General features: G+C 43.3%; 1 protein-coding gene across 1 annotated transcript in view; it reads left to right on the forward strand.

Annotated features, from left to right (window-relative positions):
* Positions 1-16,029, forward strand: part of DCAF12 (DDB1 and CUL4 associated factor 12) — a 32,322-nt gene extending 16,293 nt beyond the window's left edge. The window contains exons 3-9 of the mRNA XM_019624474.1: positions 4,814-5,020; positions 6,109-6,169; positions 9,139-9,332; positions 10,230-10,295; positions 11,411-11,573; positions 13,478-13,656; positions 14,194-16,029. Coding sequence (XP_019480019.1) covers positions 4,814-5,020; positions 6,109-6,169; positions 9,139-9,332; positions 10,230-10,295; positions 11,411-11,573; positions 13,478-13,656; positions 14,194-14,352 — 1,029 coding nt within the window. The 3' untranslated portion in view covers positions 14,353-16,029. The remainder of the gene's footprint in view (positions 1-4,813; positions 5,021-6,108; positions 6,170-9,138; positions 9,333-10,229; positions 10,296-11,410; positions 11,574-13,477; positions 13,657-14,193) is intronic.
* The last annotated feature ends 6,656 nt before the right edge of the window (positions 16,030-22,685 follow it).

The following is a 22,685-nucleotide window of genomic DNA, read 5'->3' on the forward strand; positions in this document are numbered from 1 at the left end:
AAAAAAAAAAAAAATGGAGACAGTAGGAGAGTCATGAAGAGAATTAGTGAGAGTTGATTAGCACAGTGCCTAGAACATGTGCATAGTAAATTGTTGATGTAATTAATGGTGATAGTGGTTTGATGGTTCTAGGCTTTAGGTGTATTTTTGGCCAAATTCAGGTACACTTGAAAAGTGAGCATTTCTCTACCCTATAAACGGCTGCTTTTTGTATGTCTGTCACATCCCAAATAGCTTAAAAATAATTCATTTAGATATAATTTATACACGAGGAAGTACAATTAGTAAATTACAGAAAATTATATTTAATTTCATTATGGAAGGAATAGAGATAAAAGCAAAATATTTTTCTGTGTACAAATTAAAGATAAAGTATATCTAGTTCTGATAAAGATATGGCGGAACAGGTACATACATTGCCCCAAAAACCTTTTTTTTTTTAAGTAATTTGGCATTATGTTTCAAAAGGCTGGTACATATTATTTGTTGAATAAAGAGCCTAAAAATATTATACCCTTTGACCTAATATTTTCCATTGATTTCGGTTTTCTTTCCTGTCCTCAACTTTGAGCAAACTTAGGCTGCCCACTTGCCTTTTACTGTCAGACTCAATATAGTTTATCTTGATGCCTGTGTGACCTGTGTGCATTTGCTTTCCTCTCTATTAGGCTCCAGCTAACACACTCAAGTTTTAGAAACTTGGTGAGCTCTGCCATTTTATTAAGCCACTTTGACCTTGTATGTGTTCACATTTGCATGTGTCGACATACACCTTCATGCTTACAGAGATGTACTCGCTAGTCTTACAATCTTGGCTTTTTGCTTTCTTTTTTTCCCTCTGCTCTAGAATGTAAGCCAGGGAGCCATGGAGCCTCGAGCTTACCTTGCCATGCTGCTAGTTTGTGGCAGGGCTCCCAGTAGGTTAATGTGGAGTAGCCCCATTCTGGGAAGTGTTACAGGAGCTGCATGAATTCTTGGCCCCTTGTCAGAGAGCATGGGGAGATATTCTGTGGCAGCTCCTGCACATTTCCCTTCCTCTGAAGAAGCAAAAGGGTTCTATCCTTCACATGGTACTTTGTCATTCCTCTGCAAGGACGAGGGTGAGGTTGGGGGGAACTCTTGGTTTCCTAGGCCTCTGCAGAACCATCTGTTACCAGTTTTTCCATCTCCCTTATATCAAATGTTTTTCGTCCAGTGTAGAAGCTTTTATTACACCCTGCAAAACTAAACAAACATTAGGATAGTGTATTACTGTTAGCTATCACTTGTTAAGCCTATTTTGTGCTGAGCCCTGTGCTAGACACTACCTCTTATTAGCTGTCTTAGAAGTTTTAGATTCCATAGTTTTAGATTCCATAGGAGAAACTCAGATATTTCCAGGTCGCAGGTCAGTTTACTCTTGTGTCTTAGACTCACTGCCCTCAGTGTATAGAGCAGATTCTGTCCATGTCAGTGTTTCTCAAACTTCAGCGGACCTGGAGATCTTGGGGAACTCCAGATTCTGACTTAGTTGATCTAGGATGGGACCTGAGAGTCTTCATTTCTAACAAGCTCCCAGGTGCTCCTTTGAATAGCCAAGGATCTAGAACAGTGGTTGTTAAACCTGGGCCCAAACTCAGTAATTTTCCTGGAGATCCTTGGGGAAAAAGAATCAGTTTTACTGGGCCCAAACTCAGTAATTTCTTTTTCTTTTTTTTTTTTTTTAAAGATTTTTATTGGGGAATTGGGGGGATGGGAACAGTGCTGGGGAATTGGGGGAAGGGGAACAGACAAGTTGCTGTCGTTTTTTGTTCTTCAATCTAGTTGTGGAGGATGTTGCTTCACTGGCCCAAGTTGGCACCATCATTGCGCTCTTCCCTGGCGAGGCAGATCAGTCGCCGGCTTCTGGACGGCCGCTCACTGCGGCTGCTGGCCGCTCACGCTGGCTGCTGGCCACACACAGTAGCCCATGGCAATCCACTGCCACAGGGACTGCAGCCCACGCCGTCGCCGGCGACTCACGGCAGCCCAGCTCCAGGTTGAGCTGTTGTTCAGCATCTTAGCTGTAGAGGGCAGTGTCACTGGCCCTCATATGTGGGATCCGAACCGGGGCCTTCTGGCATCCCAAGCGAGTTCTTAACCATCGCGCCACTCGGCCGGCCCCAAACTCAGTAAGGGTAGGGCCTGGGAGTTGTTTTTGCTTTGTAGTTTGTTTGTGGTTTTTTTTTAAAGAAATTTCCCCAGGTTACAGCAATAATCAGTTTGGAAATCACCGGACAAAGGGGTAAGTGGGCAGTTAATTTTGCTTCATTAAACGTTTGAAGGGCTGTGTTGGTTGGAGATCATTTGTTTGAAAGGGTAAGAAACCCACTCTCATTTTTTAGAAAGGCTAGTTCACAAACCCCAAAAGCGGGAGTTATCCCTGGATCTCAGAAGGAAACAGAACTAAGAATTGGAAAGCCACTGAGAACTAAGGATGGCTGTGCTTTCTCTCTTCTGTTTCCTTTTCTTTGGGGGACTGGCTTTGGTAGAAAATGGCCATCTAGACAGTCTAGTGCCACCAGTCAGCTCCATGTTCCTGAGAGAATTTGAATAACACAGTCCAATCTAGCCTCTAGACTGCTTCTCCCTGAGCTAGGAGGCTACCCCTGGACAGCACTGTGATCTGGAGATCTGGACTTGTATCAAACAAACAGCCAGGGTCCCAGAGATGTGGCAGCTCCCTAACATCATTGGGCAGAGCCCCCTGAAAGGTGACAACTACAGGTGCTTACTATGTAGCTTTGCGTTGTTGGGGCAGGATTATAGAACCAAATAAATAAATTCCCTGATCTTGGAATTGGAAGGGTGTTATTAGCTTAAAAGGGAAGAGACACAAGATTTTAAATCAGTATGATAGGGTCTGAGTTGTGAGTAGAGGGCTTATGTTAGGAGCCTACAAGAATAGAACTTAACAAGCCTGGACTTGTCTGAGCTGAATCATGAAATATAAGTACATGTTGGCCAGGTAAAGAGGTCAGGGGAAAGCATTTCTGGCATTGTGAACAGCATGAGCATGAAACGGAATAACTGTATTTCATTGAAGATTTTTGTGTGAATAGAATCAGTTATTTCTAGAGCATAAAGTCCATGGCAGATACGAAGCTAGAGAAGATAGGTAGGGGCCAGATTGAGGAGAGTCGTGATGCCATGCTAAGGAGCTTGGATTTAGGTAAAGGGGAACTATTGGGTGTTTTTTAATTAACATGGGAGGATTTGCATTTTTATGATTATAATATGGAGAAGAGTCTTGAAGTTGGCCTTGTGTGAAGGCAAAAAGACTAGTTGTAATGGTCCAAAGGAGAAGTGATGAGAGAGGATGGAGAAGGAGCCAACTGTAAGAATATTTGGGACAGCGGTTCTCAACCTTTCACAGGGGTCGCCTAAGACCATCGGAAAACACATATTTTCGATGGTCTTAGGAACCGAGACACCACTCCTCTGTCCGTCTCCAGGCCCACATGCAGATACGCCCACATATGAGTACCCGGCAACCCCTGTGAAAGGGTCGTTCGACCCCCAAAGGGGTCACGACCCACAGGTTGAGAACCGCTGATTTAGGAGGTAGATTTGGCAGGGCTAGATTGGATGATAGGAATGAAGAGAAGGAAGAGTAGGATAAATCCCAGGCTTGGGTGACTGGGCAAATTGTGATGGTATTAGATGAAATGAGCAATTTGAGGAGGAAGATAATTTCTTTTGGACACACTGAGTTTAAAATGTCTGTAGGACACATCAGCAATGGTGCCAGTTAGGCAGTGGGTCTGCTTTAAGTAGTTGTCAGAGCTTACATTACAGATTCAAGAGTGGTTATTCCCCCTCTACTCCACCTTTGTAAAATTTTTCCGCAGCCTCTGCCTGCTACTCTTGTTCAGCTACTCCTTTTCTTTTTATATTTTAAATTTAAGGCTCATGTAGTTTCTCTTTGATAGATCTTCTGTACAAGCAGTAGGTTACTTTACACAAAGATTTGATATTATTTGGCTTCACCATGAGAATTGCTGACAGGATTATAAATCAACTTCCTAGACTATAAGGTATATATATGAGGGCAAGGACTATTTCTTGTTCATAGTTACATTCCTAGCACCTAGAAGAGTACTTGGCATTTAGTTGGTGCTGAATGAATTGAGTGAAGGAATGAAATATTAAATCATATAAAGAGTTTAATAGTAGACGCTATTGAGAATGCCTTCTAAGACTGACCTTTTCCATAAAACATTGGTAAAGAGGGGGAGAAGATCACTTCAGGCAGAAGCAGCAGTATGAGCAAAGGTGTGGAAGCGTGGAATAGAGTGAGATAAGAGACATGCAGTAAGATGTTAGCTCTTGTCACATGTCTCAGGTCACTCCAGCAAATGTGATAGCATTTATAGGTATGTTTCATAGTGGTTGTGATGTGTTCTGGGAATTGTGTTTTGTTTCTTAAGTTTCTATGCATGTATAGATAAGATTAGACATATAAAATATACCCAGACTAGCTGAAAACCCTTAATCAGGTTCTTTAGGTCCATAGTCTAATGCACGTCCCCTTTGAAGCCATGTTTGAATCCCATGCAAAGTTGACTGCTTCCTAATCTGTGTTTCTGTAGCATATTATACCTATTTCTGTTATATTTTCTTATTTTCATGTTTCATTTGACTAGTAGCCCTGACTATGCCTTTAATAATTCCCAGCGACTAGCATGTAGGAGACAATCAATTAATTGTTTGATGGATAATTGAGTGAATGGATGTTTGTACTCAGGGTCAGCTACATTAAGAGAAACTGTTCTGTGTCCCTTTTCTCTTATAGCTCTTTGTAGTGGATGTCCAGACAAGCCAGATTACCAAGATTCCCATTCTGAAGGACCGGGAACCTGGAGGTGTAACCCAGCAGGGCTGTGGTATCCATGCCATCGAGCTGAATCCCTCTAGAACACTGTTAGCCACCGGAGGAGACAACCCCAACAGTCTTGCTATCTACCGGCTGCCTACACTAGATCCTGTGTGTGTGGGAGATGTAAGTTTCTCCAGTAATTGTAGTTAGAGGTAGCCTTGTTTTTCAACAGAGCCCAGTAGGTTACATGGACCCTCCTTCCACAAGATCCCTGGGAAGGGATAGTTTCCTGTAGATTTCTGCTGACTTCAGGGTCATAGAGGTGAGGTGTGGGGGGTGGAAATTTCAGAATGGGGACTGTATTCCTCATAGGGAGTGTCAGGTATGTTGACAGAGAGTATATGATTGATAAAGCGGGGTGAGCAGCACACCTCAGTCCAGCAGCAGTGGGTTAGTGTTTGAGTCCAGTGTCCACACATCTACTGCCCTTAGTCAAAGAGCAAAATGTATTAAATCATTCACTCAGCAACTATTTATTGAGCTTTTTATAGCCAGGCATTATTTTAGACACTGGGAGCACAGCTATGAATAAAAACAGATACAGCCCCTGTCCTCTTGAAGCCTGCATTCTAGTGAAGGGAGACATAAACCAAAATATAAACCGTATTAACCAATAAATATTGAACAGCAGTATGTCAAAGTCGATACGTGCTATGGAGAAGAGTAAAGGCAGGCTGAAAGCCATAGAGAGTGTGGTGGAGGATCCTGTTTCAGAAGATAGCCGGGGAGGACTTCATTGATAAGAATGACATTTGAGCAGGGAGACGAAAAGGAAATGAGGGTGCAAGCCATGTTGACGTCTGAAGGAAGAGAGTTCCCCACAGAAGGGACAGCAAAGAGGTCAGTTATAGCTGTTGTCCCAGGAAGCAAGAGGGAGAGTGGTAGGGTGAGGTCGGAGTGATGAAAGGTGGGTGATTGTGTGTAGGGGGCCAGATGAGACATCCAGAAATAGAAAGCCTGAGCTTTGTGTCTTCTGGGCATGCTTGTTGTCCATAGGAATGCCAGTTTCATTCCAACTTTGAGCCCCTCAAGACTGAAGTTAAAGATGGTGGAATCATGCCCTATGGGTTAAAGTCACTAGAGATCAGAGTTACAATTTTTACAAAGATATTTTCAGTCAGACTTGTATACTTTTCAGGAGTATGCGTTGTAATCCTTATTTTACTAATTTTTTTTTCCCTCTCTTTACCTGTCACTCCCTCCTCTCCAAGGATGGGCACAAGGACTGGATCTTTTCCATTGCATGGATCAACGACACTATGGCTGTGTCTGGTAAAATTGCCCTTTTGTAGGGAGTTTTGGTGTGGCAGGGAGGGAGGGAGGCTAGGAGTTGAAAAGGGATGATAGTGTGAGTGGCAGTAGCCCAGTAAACAGACCATCAGCCAGGGGCCAGGAGACCTTGTTTCTAATATTGGCCCTTTCTCTGACTTACCATGTGACCTTGGATAAGTCATTTCCCCTATATATTTCTGACATGGAGAGTGGAGGTACTGGCATACTTCATTTATTAGTCATATTCTGCCTTGTTCCAAAAAAGCATGTGTGATGGCATGTTAGCCTCAATGGTTTTGTGGGGCTTCATTGAAATAATGGTTGTTAAAGTGTTTAGGAAAAGTTGGTGTGCTCAATAAAGTATTAGGAGCAGTTATCATTTCCTGTACAGCTAACCATATAGCATTAAGTTTCTTGTTGATAAATGCTGTATAGGATGGTGGAATTTTTCCCCAGAGATAGAACAGTCAGAAAAGAAATATATGGATATGAGTGTAGAGAAGATAACCTAGAGATACACGGATACACAGTAGCCTGGGAAGTAAGCTCAGAGTGCTAACCATTTTTACTGGGCACCCATATGTAAACATATAATCCCCCATTCCAGATTCCCAAATATAAATAATCCTAATAGTTGATCTAATGAACAAACATATTTACAGGTCAGAATTACCTAGGATCAGAAGGTTTTGGATTCCCTGTCATTTGTCTCCCCCAAGAAATGAGAGCTCCTTGAGGGCAGAGGCTGTCATGTCACCTCTGTAGGGACTGTTTGTATGTCGGTAACCTGCACTAAATTTGGCTGTGGGAGCCAGGACTTAGCTTTGTTTGGGAGCCTCCCAAATACCCTGCCAGTGTCCTATGTTTTCAAGCTGATACTTCCAAGTGTACATTTCCTGAACAGTAATAACAGGTTTTTATTGTCTCTGATATTAGAGACCTGAATTTGAATCCTGGTCCTGTCACTTATTAGCACTATGATCATGGTCAAGGCACTTAAGCGTTTTGACGCTTGAGTTTCCTCATCTGCAACATGGATAATGATTATATATACTTCACAGGGTCAATGGGCAGATTAAATGAGATAATACATAGTGGCTGCCATATTGAAAATGCTCAATACTTGTTAACAAGTGCTAATGTTGAGAGGCTTGATGATGAGCATCAACCCCTGAACATTCCACCTCAAAATCAGTATATTCAGACTCATCTCCCTTCCAAGTCACACACACACCCCACATTGACATATATGGGTGAATGCTCCCTTCTTCCACCCAGATGCACAGCCAGAAAACTAAGACTCACCTTAGGCTCTTCAGTCTCCTTAGATTACCAAGCCATGTTGATACTATTTTTCTAAAATATCTCATATCCATCAATTTCTTTTCTACATTCTCTAGTACTCATCATCTATCTCTTGAGTTACCCCAATATCCTCTCATATTTTCTCTCTGCTTCTAGTCTTATGTCCTCCAATCTAATTTTCATGTTGCTACCAAATTAGTTCTTTAAATAATTTTTTCTTATTTTAAAAGTAATACATGTTTATTATAAGAAATCCTTAAAATACAGATAAACAAAAAAGGAAATAATAATCACACAATATCTCTACCCAGAGGTAACCGCTGTTAACATTTTGAAATATATCTTACTAGTCTTTTTTTAGTACATATTTTCTAGTTGGTTAAAATAGGATCATATAAAGGGATGGATATATGGGTAGATATATGATATACCAAATATAATAAAATGTTGATGGTGGAATATAGGTATAAGTACATAACTCATTATAAAATTCTTTCAGTATTTCAAGATGCTTGAAGTTTTTCATAATAAAACTTGTATAGTTTTATTTTTTAAATTTGCATAATAAACCATGTGTGGCTCTCCAGATGTATCCTCTCTCTGGCCTTTTCTATATTTTATACATGATGAACCCTCCGCTTTGAATCCCTGCCCACAAGCCTTATGATACAAACAAATTGGATGCTATTTCTCCCGTTAGACAATTTTTACTACAAAGTACTCAGGAGATTTAAATGTGGGAAGGGCACCATCTGGTCTCAAAGGAGAGTTGACATATAACTTTACTGAAAAGGAATTTTAAAACCATGGTTTTTGTGTGGTTTTTTTTTTTAAGTGGTTCTAACTATAACATAGCCATACTGTGGGACATACAGATTGTTCTGAATAAATGTCTTTGTATATGGATCTTTTGATAGTAGATTATTCCTAGATGGGAACACAAGCTTCCTCAGGTTTGCTGCAGATTGCTCAGTTGTACTATAGAAAGATGGTCCCATTTTAGCTTACCACCAGCACTATATTCAGGGCTCAGTTCAAAGAAAAATGTTCTTAGATTTTTTAAGTACTTCATTATTGTTTGCTAAGGAGAACTATCTTTTTAAGCATTCATTTCATGTAGAACAGTTATTCTTAATATGGATTATGGGTCCATGGAAAGCCTTAAGAGGCCCATGAACCTCAATTAAATTAAATGCACAATGTGGTATTTTTGTGTATTTTTCTAGAGAAATTCATAAGTCTCTCAAAGAGGTACAAGGCGCACGTAGAAAACGTTAAGCACCACTGATCTAAAGTGGAGGTTCCCAAACCCTACTGCTCAGAGGAAATGATCTGTGTATGAATGCCCCAGTGACCTAAGCATTTGGCTTGGAAAATTACTGAGCTTTATCAAACTGTGTAATGCTCTCTTTTGTAAAATCCCACCAACCATGTTATGCTTTAAGGTTATATTTTAACTCATACACCTTAGTTGAATCATCCTCTTGGTGTGGCTATTAAAATGCATACTGCTCTCCATTTGGTAATGGGCCACCTGACCAAGCTTCAGCACTTCTGAGGATGATGCACGAAGAGCAAGAGTAAGAAAGCTCATCTTGGCTTCTGTGGGACTGTTCCATGGACAGTTGGGTATGTCTGACATCTGTGGTTTCTTTGACCTGCAGGCTCGCGTGATGGTTCTATGGGACTCTGGGAGGTGACAGACGATGTGTTGACCAGAAGTGATGCAAGGCACAATGTGTCACAGGTGCCTGTGTATGCTCACATCACTCACAAGGCCTTAAAGGACATCCCCAAGGAGGACACAAACCCAGACAACTGCAAGGTCCGTGCTCTGGCCTTCAACAACAAGAACAAGGTATGAGCTCATCAAAGTTCTCTGAAGCCTATTCCTTTTGCTTTGTCTTCTTAGCTTATGTCTTGGGAGATGCACTTCTCTTCTTCTCCAAGTCAGTGCTTGCTGTATAGCTCAGTTCTGAGCCCACAGAGCACTTCTTGAAGGCTGAGGGATGCTGATGGGAAATTATAACAGATTATGAAACCCTTTGTATTCAACTCTGCTGTATTTCTCTGGATGGTCCATATTCGTGGGTCAGGCTCTTAGAATTTCCCCAGGGCCACTCCGATTTGATTGTCTCTCATTTGCATACACCTTTGTAGGCGCTCTATTTTAGTTGTGATTTTCATACATGCTTCTGAAAGCAATCACTTGTTTTTCCTCTTTGGTATTCAGTTTCTTTTCATTCTTCACTGCCTGTTCTCAGCTTTTCCACCAGATCTTAACCTAATCACTGAGTTAGATCCCCTGAAACAATTTGAAGGGTAGTTCCCTCAGCCTCCGCTCTCACATCCATATTTATGGAGTAGGAGTAGATTCATCTCTCCTAGCTTAGACCCTCCCCTTAGAGAAGCTCTCACACTGAGACTTAAGAAGCTGTCCTTCGTGTGTGCTCTGTCAAACAGGATATCATGGGAATGTGTAGTAAGGGCATTTTGAATCCTGAGTGTCTATGTTATTGCTAGAAATTGGACTTGCTCCTTGGGTTCTCTCAAGAAGCAGCCTCGATTTAATAAGCTGTCCAGCTACATTCCATAGGGCTCATAATGAGATGATAATCTCTGTCACTCCTGCTGGAATCATCATGGGATAGGAATGAAGAATGGGAGGACCCCACCTTCAAGATCTTCCCCCGCTTACTGTTGTATATTAGTTGCTACAGATTGGAATATAACCTGTTTTTCATTGCTCTTGTAGGAATTGGGAGCAGTATCTCTGGATGGCTACTTTCATCTCTGGAAGGCTGAAAATACACTGTCTAAGGTGTGATGATCATGACTTAGTAGTTTTACCTATAAATTCACCTTTCCTTCTTCTCTAAAGCATCAGTACTCCAAGGGTCTGGGCATGTGATTGCATGGTGTATGGAATCTCCAGTCTAGTGTGCCTCTCTTCAAAGTCTTTTAAAGAGATTAGAGGTGGCAATTCTTTCATGATGTAAGGGCTTGCTGAGAAGCTTCTCTAATTAGCAGTCTTTCAGTCCACAATGTATTTAAGCATTTGCTTATGGATTACTGACTGGCATGTTGTGAGCGGCAGAAAACCTAAATGTTGGGAACCACTGGCAACTGAAGAGCAATTAAACTAAGATAAACCATCCCTGAAATGATCATGTAAGGTAATGAGAGTGTGAATTTAATTTATATGTTTACAGGCAACTTTTGCATAAAGTTAAGTCTACCTGTGAATCATTTGCCCTCTTCTTGTCCCAGAGACCTTTGCTGCTTGTTACTTCTGTGATAGACTCTTTCTCAAGAGGCAGCAGAGCCCCAGGAATTATTGATTCCTTCATGTCAGAGCATCCTCTGAGTTCCACTGCCCTTTATATGCAATAGGCACCCACTGAGAATTGGCTGAATGACAGAGATCCAGGGTTAAGGTTGATTGGTGTTCCCTGGGGTTGAGCCAGTCCCATGAAGGTGCTTTCTGTAGTGTTCAGCTCCCATACAATTTGGGAGCTAGGCTGAGGGTAGCTAGCATTCAGCCCCTGTATCTGAAGAGCAGTGAGAAGGGTGGTGGCTCTTCCTGGCAGAGAGAACAGAGTGGAACCTTGGTTTTAGTGCCCAGGGTTATCCCTGGAAACAACCTGTAGGACCTGGCCTTTCTCTCTGCTCCTGATTATTTAATTCCAGCTTGACCTTTTTCCCTATCCAGTCCTCTTTGGTACTTAGATCTTATTGTTTATTACATAGTCACCCTCTCTCTCACATACCTCGGGGTGGAACAGGGTGTTATTTCCTTAATCGGAGCTTATCTTTTTGTCTCTGACTTTGTGTGGCTTGTGTATGAGGGAAGCCCACAGAGGTGGGCATCTAAGAACAATGCCCTGCCATATGCTCTCTGATAACGCCATGGGTACATTCCTTCTCTGTTTTCAGCTCCTGTCCACCAAATTGCCATATTGCCGTGAGAATGTGTGTCTGGCTTATGGTAGTGAATGGTCAGTATATGCAGTGGGCTCCCAAGCTCATGTCTCCTTCTTGGATCCACGGCAGCCATCATACAACATCAAGTCTGTTTGCTCCAGGGAGCGTGGCAGTGGTAAGAGTCCTGGTGTGCCCCCCAGGCTTACAGCGGCATTGGGTTTTAACCTTCAGTTTCTATGTTGATTTCCAGACAGGCATAGTGATCTGTATGGAACCTGGTGGCGGTGTTTGGTGACACAGGAGGGGAGCTTAAATATAGCAGCAGAGCCTCAAACACCACAGACAAATGTGTGGCCACAGAAGCCTTTGGTAGAAATCAACAGTCAGGTTATTGGTAGTTTCCATGTTCTTTCACACTCCTATTTTCCATCCTGTGGTAATTTTTGCTGGGCCCTGCCTGAACTGTAAAATTCATTTTATGCTAAGGACTGGCATGGTGGGGTAAGGAAGAGTTTACAAAGGGACATGAAGAAACTTTTGGGGGTGATGAATATGTGCATTAGTTTGATTGTGGTGATGGTGTCACAGGTATGTACATATGTTAAAACTCAAATTGTATACTTGAAATATGTGCAGTGTATTGTATATCAGTGATACCTCAGTAAAACTGAAGAAAATATTTCATTTATTGGGTTGTCGGAAAAGTCATGATGCATTTTTGCAACGAAAAACAGAAAAAATACGTCATGACTTTTCCAACAACCCAATAGTTCTGACCACAGGGTGAATTACGCTTCAGCTTGCCATCTTTTATAGCATATTCTCTACAAGAACACTCTCATTCTTTATTGAGGAACAAAAAGAGAAACTTATATTTGTACTGTACTTTAAAGTTTCAGAATACTTTTATCTGACATCTCATTTCATGTCACTAAGAATTGTGTGGGAAGCAGGTAGGAAAAGATAGTGTTGACCCCATTTTATAGATGAGGAGATTGAGACCCAGAGCAGTTAAATAACTTGCCCAATATCACACAGGTTATTTGGGGAACAGCCAGGGACTAGAATCCGGATCATCCAACTTAACGAAGTGTATTTTCTAATTTGTCTCACTCATGCAAAAATATGACTCTCTTATCCTGAGAACTCTAAAGGGCACAATATTGATTACATTTTAGCTTCTCACGTAGTGTTTATTTGCATGCAGAGATTGCAAAAATGGCTTTTGTTTGGGGTTTGTTTGTTTTCAATTATAGTTAAGATACTCAACATTTCAGAACAGAGAGAATCATGTATGTATTGAGAGTAGTAAGGGAAAGAATAAATAGGCTTCACTGGAATGATAACTGCAGTGAAAAGTTTTAAGAGATTTTGGTTACTGATACAGGAGTAACATACCTAATAAGGAAATACTGATTCCACAAATGTTATTGAACACCTCTTCTGTATAAAGAGACATCCTCATATTCCATGTACTTATTTGGTCCACAGATACATTTTCCTTATGACCCAGAATGGTTAGGTGACTTGTTTTAAATTGACACTGTAAGTGAGAGACAGTGCTCTGGGTGTTTCAGTTCTAGGCTGTCTGGCACCCTCATAACACACTTAATACCAAATAAAGACCTCTTGCAGTGCCATGGTAGTGTTTTAGGTCAAAAACAAGGAAGTCTTTATTAATGTAATGATTTGTAAATATGCAGATTACCCTCAGTTTCAGTGTAAGTTAAAAACTTATAATGGAGAAGAAAGCTTACAGCTATGAAAGATGACTCCAGAGTGAGTCTAGGGGAGGCAGGGAGGTTCAGGGCGCACTTATAGTCTTAGGTCAAAAGCATCTTGGGCACCATCAAGCATCTGGCACTTCTCCTCGTGAGGCTTATGGGAAGGTTCCCATTAGTTATATGGATGGCAGTATGGGTCAGGGTTCTCTGGCTTTTGCATGAGTAACGCCTGCTGTGGGAAAGGTGCTGTCTGATATTTGGGGTACCCTGTGAACTCAGTGTTGGAGAAATTCAGGCTAGCTGACAGTCAAGTGCATAAGCCCCCTGCTCATTGCCCTTTACTTTTCTCTCTCAGGGATCCGGTCAGTGAGCTTCTATGAGCACATCATCACTGTGGGCACAGGGCAGGGCTCTTTGCTGTTCTATGACATCCGAGCTCAGAGATTCCTGGAAGAGAGGCTCTCTGCTTGTTATGGATCGAAACCCAGACTAGCTGGGGAGAATCTGAAACTAACCACTGGCAAAGGCTGGCTGGTGAGTAAGCCCCTGCCCAACAGGCTTCCTGGACAGTGACAGAAAAATCGTCTCTGCTCTACGCATCCACTCCCACTCCCACTGACACACCACCTCCCACATACTTTTTCAGTAGTAAGAGGCACTCCTGGACCGAGGCGCTTTCCCTTGATTTTACTTTTGTGTCCACTTGTCCGTGGGAAAACAGGCCTAATAAGACACTGGTTGACCTAGGATTTCCCCCTAGGTGATAATAGATCAGGAAGGAGAAGGAACCTCCCCCTGAGGCTGCTGGTGAATTAGTTAAGAGTTTGTTTCCTGCTATCCTGAGAAGACCTTCGGTTTGTATAGCAATTCTTCAGCCTCCTCAGTTCCTTCCTAATGTTCAGTTGGAAAAAATGATACCCGTATTCACATGAGCATTAATCTCCTGACATCAGGTTACAGATACAGGACCCTCTTCTCTTAAAGAGACCAAAAAGCATTCCTGTCTCTTCCTCCCCACTTTCCTACCTCATGGCCTAGAGGCACTAACAGAGTCTCCTTCTCTTCCCATAGAATCATGATGAAACCTGGAGGAATTACTTTTCGGACATTGATTTCTTCCCCAATGCTGTTTACACCCACTGCTACGACTCGTCTGGAACGAAACTCTTTGTGGCAGGCGGTCCCCTCCCTTCAGGGCTCCATGGAAACTATGCTGGGCTCTGGAGCTAATGACAGCTAACTCTCCCAAAATGCAGAGATTTACACTAACTTTCATCCTCTGTTTCCTTGTTTCTTCTTTTGATATTTTCCAATTGTGTGAAGCCCTCATATTTTAGTGGGAACATCAGTTTGCCTATGGTTTAGGCACTCAACAGGAAGAAGCTCTGTACAGAAATCTGAAGGTTTTGTTTGTTTTTTACCTTTTTTCCCTTTTGGTAATCAGAATTTTACTGTTTTTTCTTTGTGGCTTATCAACAAAGCATTTTTAGTCCCTATTTGTATTTTTTTCTTCAAGTGACACACACTCTCCCCTCTCTGGCTTCTTTAAAGGCTGACAGTCATTCTCACCCTTACTTCACTCTTCAGTGGTAGAGCTCCTTTACAATTATGTGGTTGCTGTCAGACTTTCTGTGAAAGTTTGGGGGCTGTGTGTGCATGTGTGCGCGCGCGCACATTGTGTGTGTGTGTGTGTGTGTGTGTGTGTGTGTGTGTGTGAACTTGTGTGCCTGTAAGTACCGTGTGTTACTGAAATTACCTGGAGTGAGGATACTTGTAATTAAAATATTTATAAAAGAAACAACTTTATTCAGAATCCAGCTTTGGGACTAGTCTTTATCTTGTTTTTTAAAGTCTAACAACACTGATTATAGGAAGTAACAACAGAAAGGAAAACAAATCACCAGGAAAACTCTTTGAGTTAGATTGCAGGGTTCCTGGGGCCTCTTTGTGCTTTGGAGTCCTGGCAATCCATTCCCTTCCCGTCTTCCCATCTGTGTGTCCCCTAGGTGAGAACACTTTTGTGTATGTGTCACTTCCACTTAAAACTTCCCATCTGATTAGCCAGTGGCTGCTTCTCTAAAACAAGAGTCTCCACCCAGATGCAGCTCTGGAGGCTGCAGAAGTCTTGCTAGGACTTGGTAAACAGAATCCCCATCCCAACTTCCCTGTCCCTCGCCTCAAACAAGATCTGATCTGGTATCTCAGGGGCCTGGAGCTGGGGGCCTCAAGTCTGCTAAGATTCACATACTGAGTCCCCTTGGCTTTGGGAAGAAACTTCTTAGTCTTTAATCTCTCCAATGAGTTTTGCTTCTGTTTTCTAAATTGGATTTAGTCCAGGAGGGTGGGGGTGAGCAGGGGTTCTATCTCTGTGTAGTGAGTGCTGGGGTTGAAGCCACCTCCCACTCTTTTGGCTCAGCCCTGGGATGGTGATGGGGTGGCCACAGCCAGCAATGTTGTGCATGTAAAAGCATTGGTGTGATTAGTAATTTGTTCCTCCCTTGAATTGTCTGTTTAGTCTGAGGTTTTTAAACTTGCAGGCAACTGACTGATCATGATGTCCAGTTATTCCTTGCTTTTTATGCATCATGTTGCAGATAACAGCTGTTTTCACCCACAAATTCCTCCTCCATTCGAAGCACATACTCTGCTTCTGTCAATGGCCCGTTCTGGGGAAAGGAAAAGTCCTATGTATTCCTGCACCCCAGTTTCTAAGTTGCTCTCCCAGTCATCCCTCTCTGCCCCAGGTGTAAGTGGGGAGATTGAAAAGAAGAGTGTCTTTACCATGATGATGGAGGCTGGTGGGGAGGGAAGCCAGCAAGTCACCATATCTGGTGGTACAATGCATACATCACAGGTTCTAGAATTCCCATCTTCTATCCTAGAGAAATAGGTGCTATAAACAGGGAATTAAGCAAAATGCTGGATGCTATAGATTTTAATTGTCTTAATTTTTTTTTCTATTAAACTACAGGCTGTAGATTTCTTAGTTCTCACAGAACTTCTATCATTTTAAACCAACTTGTATATTAAAAAAAAAAAATCTTAAGTTCTTAAGTAGGATGTTTTGTACTGTTGCCAGACCCTCTTCTGTGATGGGTAATGCGTTTGATTTTTTTGAGTTTGTTTTAAAAAATGTAGCACTTGACTTTTTGCCAAGTAAAAAAATAAATATTATTCCAGTGCAAAGTGGTTTGAGTGAGTATGTATAGCCAAGAGGCAGCAGGGAAAAGGCCCTAAATGACTGGTTGGCAGGTCAGCTTGGGGGGGGTGCTAGGATTGCTTGGAGCAGAAGGGAAGCAAAAGAGTTCTCTCAAGGTTAAAAGCAGGTCAAATGCAGGCACAAACATTAAGACCTGCTTGTCCCTGGTCCCCAGCTCTGGCCCAAGATCAGTTGCTCTGGGGTCCAGTTGAGGGTGGATATGCCCCAGAAGATGTAGTGTGGTGCTTGGTGGGGGAGCCGGGAAAGGCTGAAGATGAGGAAGGAGGGTGCTAGTCCTTACTCCAAATGACTGGATTTGAGCCAGCTGACCAGCTCCTCTTACATAAACCAAGGCCCTGCTTGCTTCTGTAAAGGGTGCCCTGAGAATGATTGAATGTGGCTGGCTGCACAGTGCTCTGGCAACAGGACATCATTTTTTTGAGGTTGGAACCACAGGTCCTAGATGCCCTTTTTAAGAGGAGGACACAGTGACTGTCCTGAGTGATACTCTTCCCAGAGCCAGTTTAGGGCTGTAGCTAAGAGAAGGCCGACTGCTAAATCATACTACCCTCCTCACAGCCATCTCTAGAAGACCTGTCAGGGCAGAGCCAGGCAAGGCAGTAAGTATTCCTGTGTCACATGGCACTTGTTCTTTCCAAGACACGGTGGATACAGCTGCCCTTTGCACTGCCTTTAAGCGACTTGATTCCAAACATGACTCACACAGGCACCTACCTACATGATTAAAGGCTGCAAAACAGGAAGGGGAGGTGAATAAGTTGAAGCAACTGAGAAGGCTTCCTAGAGGAGATGGGACTGTTAAGGGACTGGAATTAGCCTTTCCCAAAGTGAGGTTTTTAGAATCCCTAATCCATGGAACAATAATTGAGGTTTGCAAAGTGTCCCATAGACAAATTATTTTGGGGAAATACAGATTAAATCGAAGACATGCTGCTTTACTTCACAACCTCAGGTTTTTGGTTACTATGAGACTCATTCGTGGAACATGCTCAGAAAAGGTGACAGGATGTCGGGTGGGCCTGGCCTGCGCCTCTAGCCTCCATGGAATCTTGGTCCTGCTCCCATTTTCCAGCCAGACTTTCCAGCAAAGTGTATCACAGAAGGACTTTATGGACTTCATGGGGTCCCTCCCTTTCCTGCTAGCAGTTCCTATCCCCAGGCCATGAAAGGACTTCCTTGTTTTCCCTCAGGCCACGTGCCTCATTCAAAATGGCCAACTGGCTCCTGTCATCTTTTGGGTAATTTTGCAGAGGTTTTTTTTGTTTGTTTTTTGTTTTTGTAAGATTTTTACTGGGGAATTGGGAAATGGGAACAGCGCTGGGGAATTGGGGGAAGGGGAACAGACAAGTTGCTGTCGTTTTGTTCTTCAGTCTAGTTGTGGAGGACGTTGCTTCACTGGCCCAAGTTGGCACCATCATTGCGCTCTTCCCGGGCGAGGCAGATCAGCGCCGGCTTCTGGACGTCCGCTCACAGCGGCTGCTGGCCACTCACGCTGGCTGCTGGCTACATATGGTAGCCCATGGCAACCCACTGCCACAGGGGCTGCAGCCTACGCCGTTGCCGGCGACTCATGGCTGCCCAGCTCCAGGTTGAGCTGTTGTTCAGCATCTTAGCTGTAGAGGGCAATGTCACTGGCCCTCATATGTGGGATCCGAACCGGGGCCCTCTGGCGTCCCAAGCCAGTTCTTAACCATCGCGCCACTTGGCCGTCCTGGGAATAGCATCTTTAATCAGGTAATATCACATCCCCATTTCTCGAAAAAGAAAAAAAGATCTAATGGTGGAAACTTAAGCATGGTGGTTAGGACAATAATTTTGTTTTTAGCAGAAAGGCCTTCAGGGGCAGATGAGGGGTTTCCCAGGTAAGGAACACATTACAGGGCCCAAACCACCACAACTCAGGCCATGACACTCACCACAGTGTTTTCTGCAGTCGGCAAATGGCCTTTACCATGGAGAACAAAGAGGCCTCATCCTCTGTCCAGCGTTACATTTTCCCTGATTATCTTTTTACAGTTGCATTCTTTTGAATCAGGATGTAAACACCATCTATGCATTACATTTGCTAGATGTGCCTGTCCGAAGTCTCCCTTAAGCTACAACAGTTGTCTTTTTTCTTGCTATGTATTGTTGGAAAAAACAGGTCATTTTCCCTACATTCTGGATTTTGTTGTTGGCATTCCTGCTATACAGGATATTAGATAATAGTAAAGAATCATTTCCTTTTCTAGGTATAATGACATTGTGGTTATTAAAAAAAAATCCTTCGCTCTTTAGAGATACGTTATTTACAGATGAAGTAACATGATGTCAAGGATTTGTTTTAAAATAATCCAGAGAATTAGATGATTTTAAAGCAATATGTTGATAAGTGTTGAAGCGGGTAGCTGGGTATACGGGGGCTCATTATACCTAGTCTTTCTAATTTTGTAATGTTAGAAATTTTCCATAATAAAAACTTTAAAAAATAGCACATACAGGTAAATCTATAGGTACTAACATAGAATGATTGCTAAGATAGATTATTAAATAACAAAGTGTTTACAAGCCAGCTTCTAAAGCAGGATATCTTATAAAATTCATACATATCCATATTTAAGTATAGGAAAAATCTAAAATGTTATCACCAGAATGTCAGTATGGATCTCTTGGCAGTTTTGATGGTAGTTTTTATTCTTTTGCTTATCTGTATTTTCTAGTAGTGTTATTTAAGATGCTCCCCTCCCAATTGTTCTTCAACATGTGTGAATAGAAAAATAATAATAAAGGAGGAGAGTAGACAGGAAATCTTGATTGCTCCTTTGCTCAAAAAGCCTACAACAAAAATTCCTCACTTCCCTTTCCTTTGGCTTAAACCTTCTGCTTAGGCCAGCCAGCTCATCCAATTTTCTTTTTTTTTTTTTTAAGATTTTAATTTCTTTTTTTAAATTTTTTTATTGGGGAATTGGGGAAAGGGGACAGACAAGTTGCTGTCGTTTTGTTCTTCAGTCTAGTTGTGGAGGACGTTGCTTCACTGGCCCAAGTTGGCACCATCATTGTGCTCTTCCCGGGCGAGGCAGATCAGCGCCGGCTTCTGGACGTCCGCTCACAGCGGCTGCTGGCCACTCACGCTGGCTGCTGGCTACACACGGTAGCCCATGGCAACCCACTGCCACAGGGGCTGCAGCCTACGCCGTCGCCGGCGACTCATGGCTGCCCAGCTCCAGGTTGAGCTGTTGTTCAGCATCTTAGCTGTAGAGGGCAGTGTCACTGGCCCTCATATGTGGGATCCAAACCGGGGCCCTCTGGCATCCCAAGCCAGTTCTTAACCATCGCGCCACTCGGCTGGCCCTCATCCAATTTTCTTAACTCACACAGTACTCACCTTGTCAAAACTGCTCTCAACCAAAAACGAAATTGCTCATACATAACCAACTCCTGTTGAAATCTTTCAAGGGGCAGCTCAGGTCCTAACTCTCCTAGAAAGTCTTCTATGATCACACCGCTCCTCAGGGAGCCCTGCTTTCTCCCGTCTTTCTAAACACTAACAGGTACAGGATTGTCCTCAGAGCCCCAGAGTCTTTTGGGAAGGCTGAGTAAATTCCTTTGGGCCAATGAATCCATCCTGCACCCAGTAGGGGGAGCCAGAACTTAGTTCCCAACCTCTGGAGGTACCACCACCCCTTCATAAACAAACTCCATAAAAAGTGTGATAAAAAATATGCACAAAAGATGTTTTTTAAGGAAGGAGGGGAAAGGGGCAGGCAGAGCTATAATGTTAATTTTGAAGGTGTTCTGTTTTTTGTTTTTCTTTGCTATAATGAACTTCTCAGAGTAAACATCCTGGAACCACTCTGGCCTCTACATTTATGAGCATATCTGATTTACAAAAATGTGTGCACACAACTTCTCAAACATGTGTGTGCCTGTGTATTGTTTAAAGCCAGATAGACATCCCCCCTTCTCCGTGCTTCTTCCAGCTTCTGTGCAAGGAATGAACTGGATGTTGCCATTGGATCTCCAAATTCAATAAACTGAGCCTTGGTTGGAAGAGTTAGGTAGGAGGCAGCTGGGAGAAACAGCACTGGATTTGAGGTTGATGTTAGCTAAATCCTCTCTAATCATTAACCAGCTGTTTGACTGGAGGCTGTTTGAATCTCTGGCTGATTGTGAACTTCTGTGATAAGGGATGTGAAGGTGCTTTGAAGTAGAGCACAACTGTAAAGCATTCTTAGGGCTGAGCCACCTGCTGAGATTTCACAGTCCCAGGGAGATGGCAGATCTCCCTCTCACTTAAACCTAGTTCAAATAATTGTGACTATCGGGCAGCCAGGAGCATGGGACTAGGTGGAGTTAACTTGAACCAAAAGCTCCAAGCCCTCAAGCATCCAGCCAAGCCTTTACCCAAGCAGGAACCAGGAGCCTCTTTGTGCCTTCTGGTTGCAGCCTCCTTTTAACCACAGAGAGGTGAAAAGCTTAGCCAGACTGCCCACACTGGAGGAAGAAGCCATGTGTGGCCTTTTCCCCTGGACTCAGGGGACCTGAGCAACCCTGGAAAAAAGCTGAAAGCTGGGCACACTGAGACATTGTTGGGAGGCGGGTTCTCAGAGAACACTAAGAACTCTACTAGGAACTGAGCTGGTAAAATTGGAACAAGGCCTCAAGGAAAGAGGCGTTGGTACTTATAGGAGACACCCTCTCAGGCAGAAGTGAGCACTGTTGACCAGGGTTAGGAGGTGACAAGCGTTAGCTTTGCCCTGCAGGCAAGACCCCAGAACCTACCTGTCCAGTTTGGGTCCAACTGTTTGGATCAGGTGCTGATTTGTGTTTTCCCTGCAATCTGTCCCTTCCCCAGGTCTCTAATTGAACCATCTGTAGCTGGCTGTGGAGACAGTAGTTTTCTGTTGGAGCTATTCTTCAACAGGGCAAGTCCAGGAACTGGTTTAACTTGCTTCTAAGAGTCTTGACTCCACCCCAGACGCCTTTGGCTTCAGGGAAGGGAGGTAGAGGGGTGGAGAAGGAGGAGACAGGATAAGGCCTAAAGGAGCTGTGAAGTCAGGAGAGAGAGCTTTACTCTGAGGGAGAGAGGGTCCTCATTTTCCCGAGCTTCCACCAAACTACCTCCTCCAAATTCCAGGATAGAGACCCCAGCCCCTCTCTGCCTCTCCTGAGGTTGTTATCACTTTGGATTCTCTAGGAAGTCACCCCTCGGAGAAGTCTCTGCTGATCACCAATGCGCAGGGCTTCAGGAACAGTCATCTATGGTCAGGCCGCCCCCTCTGTAGACTAGACCCAGGTTCCCTGATGGCAGGGCCTGAGCTGTTGTTCAAACCTCCACCAGAGCTGTGTGGAGTCAGTGTCAAGCTGAGGAGTAGAGCAGCCCCTGGAAACTTCCATCCTCTCATCCATCCAGTCTTCTGCTTCCATCAGTATATGATATAGCTCAGTGCCCTAGCTTGCAGCTTTCTTGACATCTGTTACGTCTTATGTTTCTGGCAGCTCACTGTGTTGCATACTTTAAAGCCAAATTATGGGGCATAAACAGCATTGTTTGAAATTTCAGTAAATAAAATGATAGGTAGGTTTCCTTGTACCCCCCCAAGATGTGCTTTCCTTCCTGCCTCTGTTTCATCTCTTATCAACATGTTCTCTTGTCCTCTGGTTTAAGTTCAGCCAATGGAGACTAGAAGGAGGGAGGAGAGGGACGAGAGGTTGTTTATTGCCCATCACACACCATACCTTCCTAAAAGCAGCGTCTCTGCAGACCCGTCAGGTAGCCCTTTCCATATACTCTCTGCTTTCTCCCTGTTGTCCCCTCAAATCCAGTAGTGATCAAGTTTTCCCACTGTCATTGGCCCCAGGGTTTTGCACCATCTCTTGTTGACTTTTCCTTTATTAAACTTGCCTCAATTATCCTTCTGTTTCTTGCTGGGACCCTGAAAGATAACACAGGTACCACTGAAATAAGTAAATCACCTAACTTAGCTTTGTCACTTGTCTGTGGGACTTTGACAAGTTCTCTAGCCTCTCTGAGCCTCAGTTTCTTCATATGTCAAATACTGCAGGGAGAGAAGGGGGACTCTAAGGTCACTTTCAGGGCTTAGAATCTCTGCTGCTAAGGTGATAAGTGTAGCTCCTACAGAATTCAACCAGAAGAATATGGGCCTGAGTGGGAAAATGTGTAGAATTATTCCATTGGGCATTTGGGTGTAGGGATTAGAGGGGTTACCCCAGAGTTAAGAGTCAGTAGGAGAGCTCGCTCAAGAGTTTGAGCTCTGAGCAACAGCGGTTCAAGTCCAGCCCGAGCTGAGCAGCCGCTGAGCTGCCAACAGGTAGCAGGATGGCTAAGCTATAAAAAAAAAAA

Source organism: Hipposideros armiger, unplaced genomic scaffold (assembly GCF_001890085.2).
Source record: "Hipposideros armiger isolate ML-2016 unplaced genomic scaffold, ASM189008v1 scaffold_591, whole genome shotgun sequence".
In the NCBI taxonomy this organism is placed as follows: Eukaryota; Metazoa; Chordata; class Mammalia; order Chiroptera; family Hipposideridae; genus Hipposideros; species Hipposideros armiger.